The following is a 15,791-nucleotide window of genomic DNA, read 5'->3' as shown; positions in this document are numbered from 1 at the left end:
TAAGACATGATTCACATATTCATGAAGAAAATCTGTGCAAGTTTATTACTTATTATCTTAATTATTTCAGCTGCAGATTTTAGATACTCAACACTCTTTCAAGCTGTATCTTTTACTTAAGAACACATGAATCTATTGGTACCAACCAAGCCTCTATCTGGTAACAAAAAGAAAAAGAAAAACAAAAACCAACCAAAACCCAAACCACCACAAAAATACCAAGAGCCCTGTTTCAATTTAATTGCAGCAACTTCTGGAACACTGATGCAGAGCTGAAGCCTGTATCAATCACACTGAAATAAAACTTATCCATTACAAAAAAAAAAAAAAATTCAATTTCATGGATACAATCTAGTTACAATTACAATAAAGTGAACAGCATTTCTGCAAAGAAAAAGGTCTACCATTAAAATGTCACCAAAAATCTGAGCTACCATCACATTTCAACAACTGAACTGGAAAAGAATTCTTTATACAAATGCTAAACTTTAAGGACTGGTCTATGAAATCCAAACTTTACAACACATAAATTGGATATCAATTGTACTGGCTTTATGAGAGCTTTTAAGCCTCTAAAAATGATTTTAAGTATTGCAATCTTCTATTTCTTTAGTTTAAAAACCTGTGTATCAAGGAATTACAAATTTTACATAATTGCATATTAAATACTAATAATTACTGTTAAAATTATTTTACACTTGTTACTCCGAAATGTGAAAAAAAATAGTATTTTAATACTTTTAACAGCAGAATAAGGATAGTAAAACAGAGTTGACTCCCATTCAGATTTCACTTCATGGACCACTGAAGTAAATAAAAATACTAAAACAGCTCCTGATGTAGAAGCTGCTGGATAACAGTTAACAGCAAAGAGATTATTGTATCCATCTTTTATCCAGAGGACCCAGACTGCAAGAGAAAAAAACAGAAGTGCACATGTACAGCTTCACACATCACGTACACATACTTAATAATCAACCAGCTAGCATACACCATCTGCTTTATTGAAAACATCTGACCTGCAGCCACTTTGGCTGGGAGTTCCAATATGGATTATCAATCTATTAAGTTCTAAGGTGTTAATAACAAGAATTAAATTTTTAGAAATTCTGTGCACTGGCTACATCATAGCAATAAACATCAACTCACAAATCTTCTAGTTTTCCATTTGGTGCTGCACCTAGAGAGTGCCTTTGTCACAGGAATAAAAGAATCTCTTTGTAAAGTTGGGGTACTTAAAGGAAGTAAATGTTACACATCAAACTGGCTGTACAAACAAACATTTACCATATTCTGATAAAAGTTTTATTAATCTTCACCACTGTGTTGAATTGCTACCAGTTGCCTTTACTGCTCTTTCCATTTCATGTTTCTGAGGGCATTTTATGAGGTTTGACAAGAAAACTGTTTCTCCCACACTGAGTAACACTCTCAGCATGCTACAAGTGTTACAAAGCAGTAGTAGGACTGTTCTCAGTGTTTGTACAGGTACTGTTTCTTTCTTAACAGGAAAGATTCTTTCTAAAACTTTCTAAAAATCTTTTATTCAACTTATCCTACTGCTAGCAAAAACATCATAAGTTCTTTATTTTGCAGATATCCAGTTTTGGATAAAACCTTTACAGCTTACAGAAACTAAATCCCATCTGACTGTAAATGCTCAGACAAGAGATACTATGCTTAAGTTCTCCAGTTAAAGCACTAGTGATGAAATGAAGTGCAGTGTTCTGGAAAAAAAAGACAGACAGAAGCATAACTTCAATTAAATTAATAAATGTTAAAACTCAAGTGGCAAGAAGAATCTGTTATTCTTTGAAGTTCTGCATCTACTAGCTACAGATACCTGAAAGGACACACACACAGGAATTATGCAGTAGAAGACTCAGACCATAAAACCAAGAAATATATGTGCAAAAGAAGTTAAATATCTTCTCTGGAACAGTATGGCAAGATGGTGAGGATAGGAAACAAAAGGAAAAAAAAAATCAGACCAGCTTCATCTTGCTCCATCCTGACTGGCATATGAGTTAGAGACAGTACTATAAAGGTATTTGTCAAAGTTATTTTAAACTAGACAGTAATCAGAAGGATACAATCATCAACTTTGTGTTGAGGTGGAACTTTGAGATGTTGAGCCCTTGCTACTTCTTTGTAATCGCAGTGAGTCTGCAAGTACTCATCATCACAGGAAAAAACTGCATCATCTGATCTGGTAATTCCAGAATATTGATTCCAGTAAATAACTAAACATTCAGATGCAGAAAACTTAGTTTTACTTCGTAAAGTTACTTCAGAAGCAATATCTGCTGCAAGCACATTCCTTCAAGGGCACATAGATGGAAACTTCACTGTAAACTCAAAAGCCAGTGGCAGTAACCTTGCAGGGTGTACCAATCAATGATACAAAATACAGTCAATTACTAGCAGCAAGAAAATTTCAGTTCTTCTCACTAAAAGATCAATTTGAATAGTTTGTGTATTTTTTTAGTGACTAAATGCACTTTGAATCACTTACCTTTAAATTTGATGTCAAGACCACTAAATTCCAATTCAACTCCTTGAAGAGCTTCCCCCAGGGTTTCATGGTAATGGCTGATGCTTTTTTTTGATCCCACACAGAAAGGGAGAGAGAAGTATTTGTATGTTTCTTGGCGATTGTGGTAGGGTCCTACAGTATTCATCCATAGAACAACTTCCTCTTTATCTTGGTACTGAAAGATAAAGTTACTGAGTTAGATGAGATGCCCAGCAGAATAAAAATGTTCAAGAAGCTCTCATTGATATTAACTAGCAGGGCAGGATTGCTCAATCACAGGCAACAGTCACATTTAAAGACAGATGAGTATTTTTGTCTTGTGCATCTCAGGGATTCTAGGATAAAATTTCAGCCTGCTTTCATAGAAAAAAAAAAAGCCAAGTTGATCACAGTTTCTTAGAGCCTATCAGTGAAGTTTCAGACAAGAGGGATTTAAGAAAGATGTAGAAGATGCAGCAAGCAAAAGAGGAAAAAAGTAGAAGTCTTGAAAATAAATAAGCTTTTTCTAATTTTGTAAAAACACAGATCACTTAAATGCAAAACACTGTTAATCTCAACTGAAAGAAAGGAAATACCAAATTAACGTCTTGTTAAACAAGATCTCAGCAAATTAGTCAGGCAATCTACCCACACTGACAGATATTCTGTATTTTCCTAAAATGCAGCTCCTTTTCTTTTTAGCAAGGGTATAAATTGCATTCAAAATTCCCAGAAGAGCACAATGCCTCACAGGAAGCACTAAAATTAAACTGTTGCATACCTACAGTAGCCAAGAGCTAAAGTCAGACAGAAGAATTGTATTTTGATGCATTTCCAACATTCCCACAGTGAAAAACAGAACAGCAAGAAGTCTGGGGGCTGCCACGAAATTCTCTCTGGGAACATTCATTCTTCACTTTCCACAGCTACTGTTAGCCAGGAAAACATATTCCTTGTCTAGGAGCCAGTAATTTTTTTCAAGCCCTCATTACATTTCAACAACAACAAAAATACCTAAAGTCTATTAGACTTAAAGTCTACTTAGTCTATCAGTATCCAAATACTGGATGGATCCAAGAAAATTAAATTATCTGAAATAATAATTTGCATTATATCTGTATGCATCTGGATGAGGCATCAGATTTGTTGATTACTACACAAAGTCTCTCATGCAACCCAACTTCTTCACCTGTAATTTCAACAGGGTAAGAGGGACAGGGACAATCATATAACTTCTAAGGTAGAAAAAACCACTACTTGTAACTACATACACATGAAAGCAGATCACTATATAGGTCCTGAATTTTTTAAGTACAGAAGAATAAAGTACTATTATAAGACCATAACACAGACACAGAACACCTTGAAGAAAAGAAAGTAAAATGTTAATTAGACATTATTATATAGTGCACATCTGAAATCCTGAATACAGTTCTGTATCTCCCTTTTTAACAAATGAACAAAGGTTCTTCAACTCCATTTATTCTGAACAACCACTGTCATACCAAGAGGTTAGTGCAGAAATAATTAGGTACATGCAGAAGGAAAAAAATTGTTCAGATGAAGTGTTTAATAGTTAAACTCAAGGATTTAAACAAGACCTGCTTTGGAAAATAATTTAATCCCTTTAAACTAACACACCATCTCAATTAAAGGCTTATCATTTTTGTTTACAAAGATGTACAAAGGTCATTCCAGCCTCTTATGTGAGTGATTTCCAACAAAAAACTTACAATGTCTTACTAATTTCATTCTGAGCTGCAGTGGAGACCAAACACTTATCAGTTTCACAAACGTGCCCCTTTGCAGAGCACTTCAGAGCATTTCTGACAGGTAAAGAATGTCAAAGAAGCATCAAATAAAAAGTAAACAAGAGAAAGCAGACATTCCTCCTCTCTGTGAGCAACTAGAAAGGTTATACTAGTGTAGCACAGTTGTCCAAAGAAAGTTGGTAAAGAAAACAGAAAGAAAGCAAAATCTGCATTCCAACCCCCTCAGCTGCAGCAGACATTGGAATCTGCACTTCAAATCCACTTCTAGCTCTTGCCAAGGGAGCACAGGACAAGCTGGCCCATCTCTTCCTAGCCTGTTATTTCTATCATGTCTTCTGTTTCTTCCTCTAACAGCTGCAGAATGTATTTCCAGCCCTTTCTCAAAATGGTCTTAATTTGTCAAGAGGCCACTTTAGCACTACTTGTACCAAACAGCTTACATGTGAGCTGAGCCATCTCTGCTCAACCCACAGTAATAGAATATGACAACATCCTTAAGTCTGTGAGTTCATCTTTGCCTGAATAAAGAAAGCCCTGACCACTGCTTTTCTTAGCTGCTTGTTTCTGACAGGCTTCATACTGAGCTGGGACCTCCACATTTTTGGAACTATACCAGAAGTGACAGACAAGGCAGAAACCAACAGATAAAGAACACAACATGCAAAATCTTGCTGTGTTTTCAGATCTACCAGTGTAACTAAATAGTAATTACAACATCTGCAATAACACATCTGGTCTTTGCTTGTCTCTTATCTGCATGGGGCTCAGTCCTTCTTCAGGGCTTACAAGTTTTTCCCACAATGACTCCAAGATGCCATCAGCCTGCTCTAGAGAGAAAAGGGGCCACATCAAACAGATGCAAAGAATTCAGTCTGCATCTATTACTTCCTTCTTTCTCACAACCACCCCAGAACAGCCCAAGATAAATCTTTTGAGGACTGCTCCATGAACAAACACAACACCTCAGCCAGCCCAGCCTGCACCTCACACACAGCAGTCCTTAGGCACAGCCCTCTGCTGTCCATCAGGTACTCCTGGTGGCCTCCTCTAATTAAGAGTGTTGTACTAACAAAACAACTTAAGCACCTCCAGCTTAAATTTGGGGGTGGTGTTTAGCAGAAACAGAAGGACATTTTCTTCTCTCTACATTTGTTGGGTTTTGCTCATTGTCAGTTACATGGATGAGCTTTCACATTTAAATAAATTTCTCTGACATGATATACCTCATCCTCGCATTCTTAGCCTAGTGGTAGGGTAATTTGGTGGCAAGAACACAGTGCTATTTAAGAGTTTAAGTGGGGGGGGTTTGATGGTGGGTTTTCTGTCTGGTTTCTTTTGGGTTTTTTTGTTTCATTAGTGGCTTCATAATATCAAAACATCTACAACAACTAACAGTGCCAACACAAAGGAAAACTTATTTAGGCAAGACAAAGCACTAGAGTATCTTGTAGGAGACTGTACTGTCACCTTTTTATCAGGATGTCAGGTTTTGAGAAGGCTTACATATAACACACCTTTCAGCAAAAAGGTCATGCTATGAGAGAGAGAACATAAAGTAAGCCAAGATGAACACAGTAAATGTGTAAAGGCAAAGAAGGTCAACAAATAAGATGCTGCAATCTGTACTCTGGTGTATCTTCTGGTTTTGGTCCACATGAAGGGATAATATACTGCATGCAGCTCAGAGATCCTAATTATATTCACAGACACAAGCTTTCAACAACTTGGTCACAGGGCCACAACTCACATAGCTCAGTACTTCTACATGTGAGAGAAGGCTACAAAACACAATTTCATTTATGTTTCACTTACTGTAATTTATGCAAAAATGTCGTAAGCTTTGCATGCTTTTCTGCACTAAGCTTAATATCAGATCAACAATTTTCATAACTGTATGGAATATATAATGATATATGTACAGATGCAGCCTGAAAAGTCCCAGCATTGACACAAGTTACCTACCATACAGCTGATTCGCTAAGGGAGACAAACCTTCAAAAACTTTTTTCAGTAATTGCCAACCATGTGGTGGAGGACCAACCTGCACCTCAAGTTCAACTCTGTATCACCCACAACCCTCATCACAGCTGAGGATATCTGTTCCAAAGCAGCACAGCATGGTCATGCTGCCTGCTCAGAGCACTGGGCTGCAGGGATGTGCCTGTGCGAGCTAAAATCACATCCCACCCATCCACACTTCTTCCTTGTTGCCGGTATTGACGGGTCCACTCTATTCCCTGCAGAACACTGAACTGGCAGGAAGCTTGTGCAGTCTGACAGGAGTGGATCTCTGCTATGAACACAACTATTGAAAAATTGGGGGTGTGCACCACTTTGAGGCTTAATACAATTTCCATACACCTCTACAGTTTAGAAACTATTCAAGTATAGCAATACTGACACTACCTTCAGTACAGCACATGCACCTTTCTTTCCTGTTACCCAACAGGGCACTCATGGTGTGAAAAGCAACTATGTTCTCTTTGCACAACTGTAGAAATTAGCATGCTAACCCTGAAAATAGACTATTTATTCTTACAAAACAATTAAGGGTAGATTAAATCAGTGTACAAAGGGTTGCAGAAAAAGATGAGACTGTCAGGTTGCTGATATTCTTCTTTAAACCCAGAAAATACTTAGCAAAAAAACAACAGGACACAAAAAGAGGATTACAACTGCCAAATCTCATGTGATGATTCAGCAAAATAAATTCAAATCAAGACAGTTTCTTTCAGATAATATGCAATTTTATTCCTTTTCTTGAATAGAAGTCTGGAATGATACTCTCTACAATGCACATCTTTTAGGGGGAAAAAAGGACCAACCATTATTTGTTACTGGCAATGCAAAGATGTAGAAGCAGGACAAGAAATACAGGAGGCAGCAAGCAAAACTCACCAGGCAAGTAATATCCCAGGCTTGTAGTCCTCGGTATCTTACAGATATTCTATCTATCGAGCACTGTGACAATACTCAGTGTTTGCAGCTCACATCCACACCCTATTAAACAGTGGATTTCAGCTTCATGCTCTGCTTTGGACAGAGCAGGCTATTTCTAGTAACACCTCTTTATTTCTCTCTGAATTTTAGGCCTCACCAAGATGTGTCTGGAACTGCACCGGTGGCACAGGCTGAGCTACTGTACATGCAGTACTTTTACTGTTACACTTCCTAGATGCACGAGATTGCTCAGGCACACCACGTCCTGCTTCCATGACATTTATTTCACCTCTTCAAAATGGAAACACAACTTCAAAGAGGAATCGGGCTGCTCATCTGCACACAACTTCACATGCAAATAAGTACTTTACGTGAACTGAAATGTTTTCCGTGGTGTTTCTCTAACTGACATTTTTCAGATACTATACAAAGTTCCTAATTTTATATACTAATTTTAAATAAGCCTTACATGCTCAGGGTTTTAACGTACTTCATTGGGGTGTAAGTCAAGGAAAAATGCTTTTCTCAATTATATTAAATTAGGAATTTTGCTACACAATATAGGATGGGTTTTATTTTTCAATGTTTTTCATGTATTTCTATTTTTGCAGACCACAGACAATTAAACTGAAGCAATATAAAAATTAAAATGCTACCTACTCTCTAGACCATTCTCCTACAACAAAAACCACGGGATATTTCATAATGTTTTCTGGTTTGTCGATTTCATCATCAATTCCAACAAGTCCAGCAACAGAAGATGTGAAAGCAAAGGCCAGGCAGGAGCCCCCAGCCCTGTTTCTGCAGGATCAGTATCCATTGTGGTAAGACCGCCAGTATCCCATTGATACTATTGCTTCCACAAATAAAGGACAACTGTCAAAAAATGTTGCAATTATTATAACAAGGGCAAGAAGCAAGTACATGACATGCTCTGAAGTATGAAAATAAGTTAAAGAATCACCAGACAAGTTTTCAGTTAGGTCCTGATAAATTGTTCTGTTGTGGTCTGAAGTTCTGCTGCTGTACTGTCTTTAGACAACAAAGATTTTAAATGATGTGTTAAAAATTTCTTCACTTACTATTCATTTTAAATACCCATGTCTTATTACTGTATTTACACTACTCTTACTTCAAAGAAAGGCAGATGTGATTTTCAGAAACTAATTCAGATTTTAGATAAAGGATATAGCTGTCAATTCAATGACACTATCTATTCCTAATATCTCCAAAAACAATAGCACAGACCTAGTGCTTCATGCAGAGTCCTCTCACAATTACCTTTTATAGTATTTGCTCAGAAGTCCACAATTATAAAATAAAGGACCCATATAATACATATTATAGCAGACAGTGCATACAATTCCATGTTATAGCAGCATTAAAAGCTTAAACCAGCACTTCTGCATGTCCAACATGCTGAGCACTGATAACACCCTGTAGAGCTGTCAGGATGCAGCAGCACCCCTTCCCCAGGGAGCTGCACACGGAGGAAATGGAACAATAAGGGTGTGTATTCCTACCCACAGGTCTCGAGTTTAAAGTCAGTGACAATTTAGTCTGAGATTACCAAATCCTAAATTTCCCTTCCACTTCTCCAAATGTGAGTAGAGCCTTTGAAAGGTAGTAAAGCACTCTGATTGTAAGAAAATCCATCTTCCAACTGCAATCATATTGAAAACTGAAATTCATTAAAATGCGGTATTTAAGGAATAGTTCCTTCGAGTTCTTCGTCTTAAAATCAGTATGCTACTACAAAACCCTGCCATGTTTCATTCATGCTATTAATGCTTCCATTCCAATCTCCCACACAAGATTAAAATATCAAAATACCCAAGCAAGGAGACAGCCTTCCAAAAAAAGGTAACTGTCTTTCTACACCAACTATTCCTAACCTATCACATAACCTCTCCAGTTAATAAACTGGACACTATGTGAACAAGAATACGAAACCAAAATAGGTTTATAATCTCTCAGAATTGAGTAGCTTAGCTGAAAAAAAAAGACAAGCCTTCAAAAGGAATTTGTGATTTCCATGGGTAATTGTTTAGGTTATCATTCAAAAGACCTAAAAAAAATCAGAAATCACTTTTGAAGGGACAGCTCAAACCCACATAAATTCAGTGACTGCTTTATTTTTTCCCTAGAAGATTATCAAAATTAATTTAATAATCCCTCAAGTTAACCAGCCCTTAAAATAAACAGTGCTATGCTGAAAACCATCTCACCTCAGCAGAAGCCTCACTATAAAGCACAGGTTCAGCAACAAAACTGGGACCTAAACTAGTTCAAAGAATATCTGTTTCTTGAAACTACTGAATATCTGATTAACTTTTCTGTCATGAACTGCAGCATCAATAAATCCATTTTCCTTTCAAAAAATAAACACAATCCTAATCAGTTTTAAAGTCCTCAAAAATGCATAGAATGAGGAAACTGATTACCTACCACTTATACAAAAATTACCAATACTATTTATCTGTTCTATTAAGAACACTTGGTAAGCTTTACCACACCTCACCTTGAGAAAACTATGTTAAAGAAACTCAGCAAGTGTTTACCAGCCAGGCTGCTCAAGAGCAACAGAAGTCCTGATAGTCAGAGAGACACAGTGTTTAATCACAGCCACATTCTAATCCACTCCACTTGCAGGAAAGGGAGAAAGTTTTCATGAAAGTCTCGTTCCAAAATCATACCTCAGCTTATCACAGAAACTTCCACTTTCTCACACTGAAAGCCACCGGAAACAACAACCCGACGTAAAATCAGAAAATTACAAAGCACAGGTACTTTTTTCCTGGAGATTCTTCCTGGACAATATTGCCAGCACTTCAGAAAAACTATTCTCAAGGCAATGCGTGAGCACTCAAATCAGCAGTATTTTATACACCCATTTTCCTCGCGGGTCCGTGGCCGTGTCCCCGTCCTGCTCTCACTCCCCAGCCCATTCCCACGCCATCCTCGCCTCTTCCCGAGGGCAGCTGTCACCCCAGTCCCGGGGCTGTCAGAACTGCGCTCGGGCTCGCACTTGTGCTCCGAAGCAAGAGCAAACATCCTCCCCAGCGGAGAGCAGAGCAAACAGCGCTCTCCAAACAAAGCACGCGTACCTGCCGGGGCGTTTATCTGCTCCAGGAAAAGGTGGGACACCCGCCCGGCCGCACAAGGATGTGCAAACCGGATCAGAGGAGCCGGCGGCCCTGCACCGAGAGCCCCGTGTCCCCTCACGCCGAAGCAGAGCGCGGGGCCCGACTCCGGCCCCGCGGCCAGGACAGCCCGCGCAGCGCAGCGGGCGCGCAGGGAGCCCCGCGGGGCGCAGCCGCCCGCTCCCCCCCGGCCGCGGCCCGTGGATCCCCGTCCCTCCCGCCCAGCGAGCCGCGCTTCCCGCGCCGTGGCGGCACGGGGGCCGCGGCCCGAGCGCCGCTCCCGGGGACGCCGCCTCACCGTGTGCTCGTGCTCGTCGGCGCGGGCGCGCAGCGGCAGGAGCGGCAGGAGCAGCAGGAGCAGCCCGGGCGCCGCCATCTCGGGCCTCGGCGTCCCCAGCAGGCCCCGCCGCGGCACCGGCCCGCGCCCGCCGCCGACGCCACTTCCGCCCCGCCCGCCACGTCACCCTCCCGCCCGCCGGAACCGCGGGGGCGCTACGGGAGCGCTACGGGAGCCCCGCGGGGCGGGCACTGAGCGCGGCGGGCGGCAGGGACCCGCAGGGCCCGCGGGCCTCGGACACACCGCGGGCAGCAGGAGCGCAGGGGAGCGCCGGTCGCACGAGATGCAATGGGAGTTGATATTTCCTTCTGAGCTGTAAAATAATCTAAAGGGGTTTGGGAAGAGCGGGACGCAGGGCTGTGTACAAGCTTCCTCTGGAGCACAAGTCCTGGGCTGTTGAGCCTGAAGAGAAGGAGGGTTAGGGCAGACCCTTGTCACTCTACAAGTGCCTGAGAGGAGGGGGGGGTCGGTCTCTTCTCCCAGGGAACCAGTGACAGGACAAGAGGACATGGCACGGAATGGCTGATCAAACATTGGAAGCAGCTGCCAAGGGAGGTGGTGGAGTCACTGGCCCTGGAGGTGTTTAAGGGAAGACTGGACTGGTCTAGTTGATACGGGGATGTTGAGGCGGAGGTTGGAGGCCGAGGTCAGTTCTGTGACTCTGTGCAATACACAGGCCCATTCTCCCCGCCTCTCGCACAAGCAGCGGGAGCACCCGGCGGTGCAGGGGCTGAGGCAGGCACGGAGGCGGCACAGCCGCACCTGGACCTTGTTCAGGGTAAGGGTTCTGTCAGTGCTAGCTAAGACGAAGCCCACAAACCTGCCTCCAAACTTGGACCTACCTCAAACTACAAGTCCACAGTAAGAAAAGCCAAACAAAGCCCCCAATCCAAAAAGTTCATGGTATTAAACGTTATTTCATCAGACAACTTTTAAATGAAAGAAATACAGTAAAAAAATTCAAAAGGTATCATATATTCTTTAAAAAAAGGGGGAGAAGGCTATACCGTCTTCTCAAATAAAGAGAGCTAATAAATAAGCAGACAACAAAGGACAGGAGCAGAAGGCAGGAACTCCATGCTGTTACGTGTCATCCATGCTTTGTAGAAATGACACAGAAAACAGATGTCCCTGTTACTATCTATGGCTAAACTAAACTAAACTCAACTAACTATGGCTAAAACTTTTCCGGTTTTACACATTCAGTCTACCTTCCCTGAACATATTTCACAAGGTATATTTATATGAAGCCTTTTCCAGAGATTCAGGAGATAGTGCATGCACTGTTTCAGTAGAACTGAGGTCCCTGTAGAGATACTTGCCAAAACCTATGCAAAAGCCATGCTTGTATTACACACACACATGCAGACTGAAAAAAAAAAAAAGAAAACCAAGACAGTTTTGATAACACCATATGTTTCTTTCTAGTTATTGCATCTCAGTCCAAAATAGAGCAGCTTACCCTTGGGATACAGAGAGAGAAGGCTTCAACATCTTCAGTTTATTCAGTAGTTAAGTCTCTCAGTCAGCAACAGGGCCAACCAGAGCCATCTGCTGCAGCAGGGTTTGCAAGGCATGCTGTACAAAGAACAAACACTTTTCCCCAGGCCTGCCAGCTGGCACCTGAGTTTGGTGGATTGGTTGATGCCCCTATAATTTGCCAGGCCACTTAAGTTTTTACAAGTTTTTACAATCATTTACAAGTGATTTTATTATCTGTTCAGTCCTTGAACTCTACTACACATCAGTAACACTGTTCATATTTCCCTTTCCACTTTCCCTCCCAAGCACACTCTTAAATAACCAGCAATCTGCATGCATGCTGTTTTTTCCTCTGGTCTCTTCTGATCTTCAGTTTGAGTGCATTTCTTATCCTGGGTGGAAACAACACACACCACAAGCTCACCAGCACAAAATACAGATACAGAGGCCTCATACATTGAGATGTAAGAGGCTGAAAGCAACTAGTGAATCCAACCTATGTGGAACACAGACTCTGGTGGCTAAGTAGGTGCATCACTGTTGGCCTGTAAAAGGCTTGAAAGACATGCCTGCATCCAATTGTTTACCTCTATCTAACAGTAAAGCCATTTTAGTGTTGTTCCTTTTTTCCTCAATGGGGTGAGAGTCTTGCAGTGATTGTTGGTTACTGAGATCCCTCACTAATCCAGCAGCAGTAAGACAGGGATGCTTGAAACTACAGCTGCATCTTCAATTTCCCTCCCTTAAGCAGTGCAGAAGGAGCCTAAACAGAATGCATTTATAGTATAGATCAGCACCTCTTTTCCCAGCTCACCTCTCCTCCAAACCAGAGCCCCATCAGCATTTGGCTTTATATCATAGGTCAGTCAGAGTAATGAAGTATCTGAGCTTCAAATGGGAGAGGGACTGAAAGGCTACTTGTGAGCTATTGTTCAGCAATTCAGATATAACCATCTCTCCACAGCACAAGCAATAAATATCCAGTTCACACCCATGGTATTAGGATTCTACAAAGGTAAATGCTCAGATAAATACCTCCCATAAAGGACATGTGGCTATAACATGGAGGGGATACAGAATTAAAAATTAGCTGGGAAAGATGGAGCCCTGGGCTGCATCAGTCCAACAGTGCTGAAAGAAAATCTGCATGATACACATATAATTTGCTCTTCCTTTCCTGCCTTATTAAAGTTTTACCCATATCCTATAATTCTCCTTTATGTGTACCTAGCAGATGTGAAAGCAGACAAATTCCTCTTACCACATCATAGCTCCAAGGTGGGACACAGCTGCAGTCAGCACCAAAAAGATAGGGAATTTTTGAGCAAAACCAGGGAGCTGTGTGTAAACCAAGGCATGTGACAGCTGAAGACAATCAAGCTGCTGAATTTCTTCTTTTGGTTTGTCTCTTTTATTCCTGTTTCTTTACTTATCCTTGCTATGATTTTCCTCACTTCAGCACCAAAACTTCCTTCCAATTTGAGCTAAAGGTGCTGGAAACCTTGTTTCATTCCAAGAAGAGCACAGGAAGGCAGACCTCACCTCACCATTCCCCTGGCTCCAGTGAGCAAAAGCAAACTGTCACTAAGAGTCTATAGTGGCAGTTACTGGAGACAGCACTGAAGCTCCTTTAAAAGAAAAAAACAAACCAACAGAAAGGACACCTCTGTATCTGTTGTACTGTGTATGCAGCACTACACCTGCATCCCTCTGTCACAATCAAAAGGAGAGGGTATATAAACTGCATCTGGAGTCACCCAAATCCCGTGAATCTAATGCACAGATGGTATTTAGCATATGCCTCTATCCCTGAAAGCAGCAGGGGCTTCTCCACCTTCATTCAGTGCTGGTCAAGTCACGGTTGCTGTCACTTGTGCAGCTTCACACACTGGGTTTGCCACCCTGCAAGAGGAACGAGCTGCAACTCCAATCCCTCAGCTGCTCTCCTACAGATGGAGGGGAGCTGACATGATCAGACAGAAGCTCTACCTGTCCTGCCTGTATCTGAGGGACCACCTAATACAGATGTATCTGCCTGTTTTTGAAGTCATTCGCCCTCTTCCATCCCTGAAAACCAAGTATGCAATGATGTTTAATTCTCTGCCCTCAATGTTATCTTGTAGAATTCCCATCTGTGGCACTCACGGACAACCAGAGCCTTAAACTTGTCCCCCAAGGATGGGATATGCACAGAAGATTTCAAGGTCTGGAAGAGAGCCAGAAGGAGTCTCCTTAAGTTTGTAAGCCTTCAGGCAGAAAAAAGGCTGGACTAGGTGCTGCAGATACACACTGGTAGAAAGGAGCAGAGCAAGCAGAGTCCAGCACCCAGGCTGTCTGTTTCCACTGCAGCCAGCTAAAATACAGCTGGTATTTGTGAGGAGTGTGCACTGATAATTGGAGGCTCACCACTGTTCCAGAGTATGAAGTGAAATACCTTCATATTGCTGCTATAATGACCACATGTAAAAGACACAGAATGCAGCATTGACACCAATTCCTTCTCTAATTTGAGAGCTCAGTCATGTGATTTTCTAACACCATACCTGCAACCTGGCTGAAAAATGTTTAAGTACAGTTGGTTTGTGATACAGAAGATCCCTTAGCAGCTGTCTTGGGAATTGTCATGGTGAATAAAGCACACACAACACCTTCTCTGTCCACTTCACAAAGGGAACAGGAAAAAGAAAGGCATTTTCAAGGCTTTATGCAAAATACATTCTTGCAGACAATTTCTCACCGCCCCCCCCCCATGGTTTAATGGATTGCTGAAGGGGGATGCTACACCATCTGAAAATATAATTGTATCCAAAATGTTATGCCAAGCAGTAGTACATTCACCTGCACCTGCTGTAATGAGCATTTTTCAAACATATTATTTTCTTTACTTTTTAAGCATGTTTTCCAGTCAAGCCCTGGTAGACTGTGTTGAGAGGTTTGGTAACAATGCTTATCAGGATTTAGTTCCTAAAAGGACTCAAGTGCTTTCTTGATCAACTGGCATCTTTGTGTTGGTGCAGGGCTCCTGAGACACACATCAATGTTCTTCCCAATGATGATACCTTTTCTTGGAGCCCGAAAGCACAAAATTCTTATGACTAGAAAAAAGTTATAAAATACCAAAAAGTCCCAGTAAAATTATGGGCAAAATCACCAGAGCTTCAGGGAGGATGAAGGGGATGAAATAATTTGGGTCCCACTTATAAATAATTTAAGACAGCCCAAAATTATCTGTACAAACACATATATAAACAGAAAAAAATCTCATATTCCACAGATGTTGGGAGATTCAGCGACCTCTTGGGGGCACAGGTGGTGGATAAAAGCCTTCACAGCTTACAGGCCTATAAAAAGAGAGAATGAAAATGTATGTAAAAGTAGTAGAAAACAGAATTCTGGAACAACACATTGCATGCAATAACATCATATGTAAGCATACTGTACAGTCTATAGTCATACAAGAAGAAAAACAGGCTGATTCAGCAGCAGAGCAGATGCCAAGCTGCCAGAGCACTGTTCTTGTCCAAGCTATTTCTTCTGTTCTTCAGCTGCAGTAATTCTACTATTACTGGAAATAGATGCTAGCTGGTTGGAATAAAACTTTG

The 15,791-nt window shown here is 41.2% G+C and overlaps 2 protein-coding genes across 4 annotated transcripts in view; both read right to left on the bottom strand.

The window, feature by feature from the left end:
* TM9SF3 (transmembrane 9 superfamily member 3) overlaps window positions 1–10,831 on the bottom strand; it is a 43,600-nt gene extending 32,769 nt beyond the window's left edge. Inside the window, exons 1-2 of the mRNA XM_063405785.1 lie at window positions 10,669–10,831; window positions 2,516–2,711 (exon numbers count right to left, since the gene is read on the bottom strand). Coding sequence (XP_063261855.1) covers window positions 2,516–2,711; window positions 10,669–10,746 — 274 coding nt within the window. The 5' untranslated portion in view covers window positions 10,747–10,831. The remainder of the gene's footprint in view (window positions 1–2,515; window positions 2,712–10,668) is intronic.
* A 1,275-nt stretch (window positions 10,832–12,106) lies between these two features.
* PIK3AP1 (phosphoinositide-3-kinase adaptor protein 1) overlaps window positions 12,107–15,791 on the bottom strand; it is a 38,992-nt gene continuing 35,307 nt past the window's right edge. For all 3 annotated transcript variants that reach the window (XM_063405781.1, XM_063405783.1, XM_063405782.1), the window contains one exon: window positions 12,107–15,530. In XM_063405781.1, the coding sequence (XP_063261851.1) occupies window positions 15,476–15,530 (55 nt within the window). In that variant the 3' untranslated portion in view covers window positions 12,107–15,475. The remainder of the gene's footprint in view (window positions 15,531–15,791) is intronic.

Source organism: Prinia subflava, chromosome 9, assembly GCF_021018805.1.
Source record: "Prinia subflava isolate CZ2003 ecotype Zambia chromosome 9, Cam_Psub_1.2, whole genome shotgun sequence".
Taxonomy (NCBI): Eukaryota; Metazoa; Chordata; class Aves; order Passeriformes; family Cisticolidae; genus Prinia; species Prinia subflava.
Note: the sequence above shows the minus strand (reverse complement) of the source record. Positions and strands in the feature narration are given on the sequence as shown.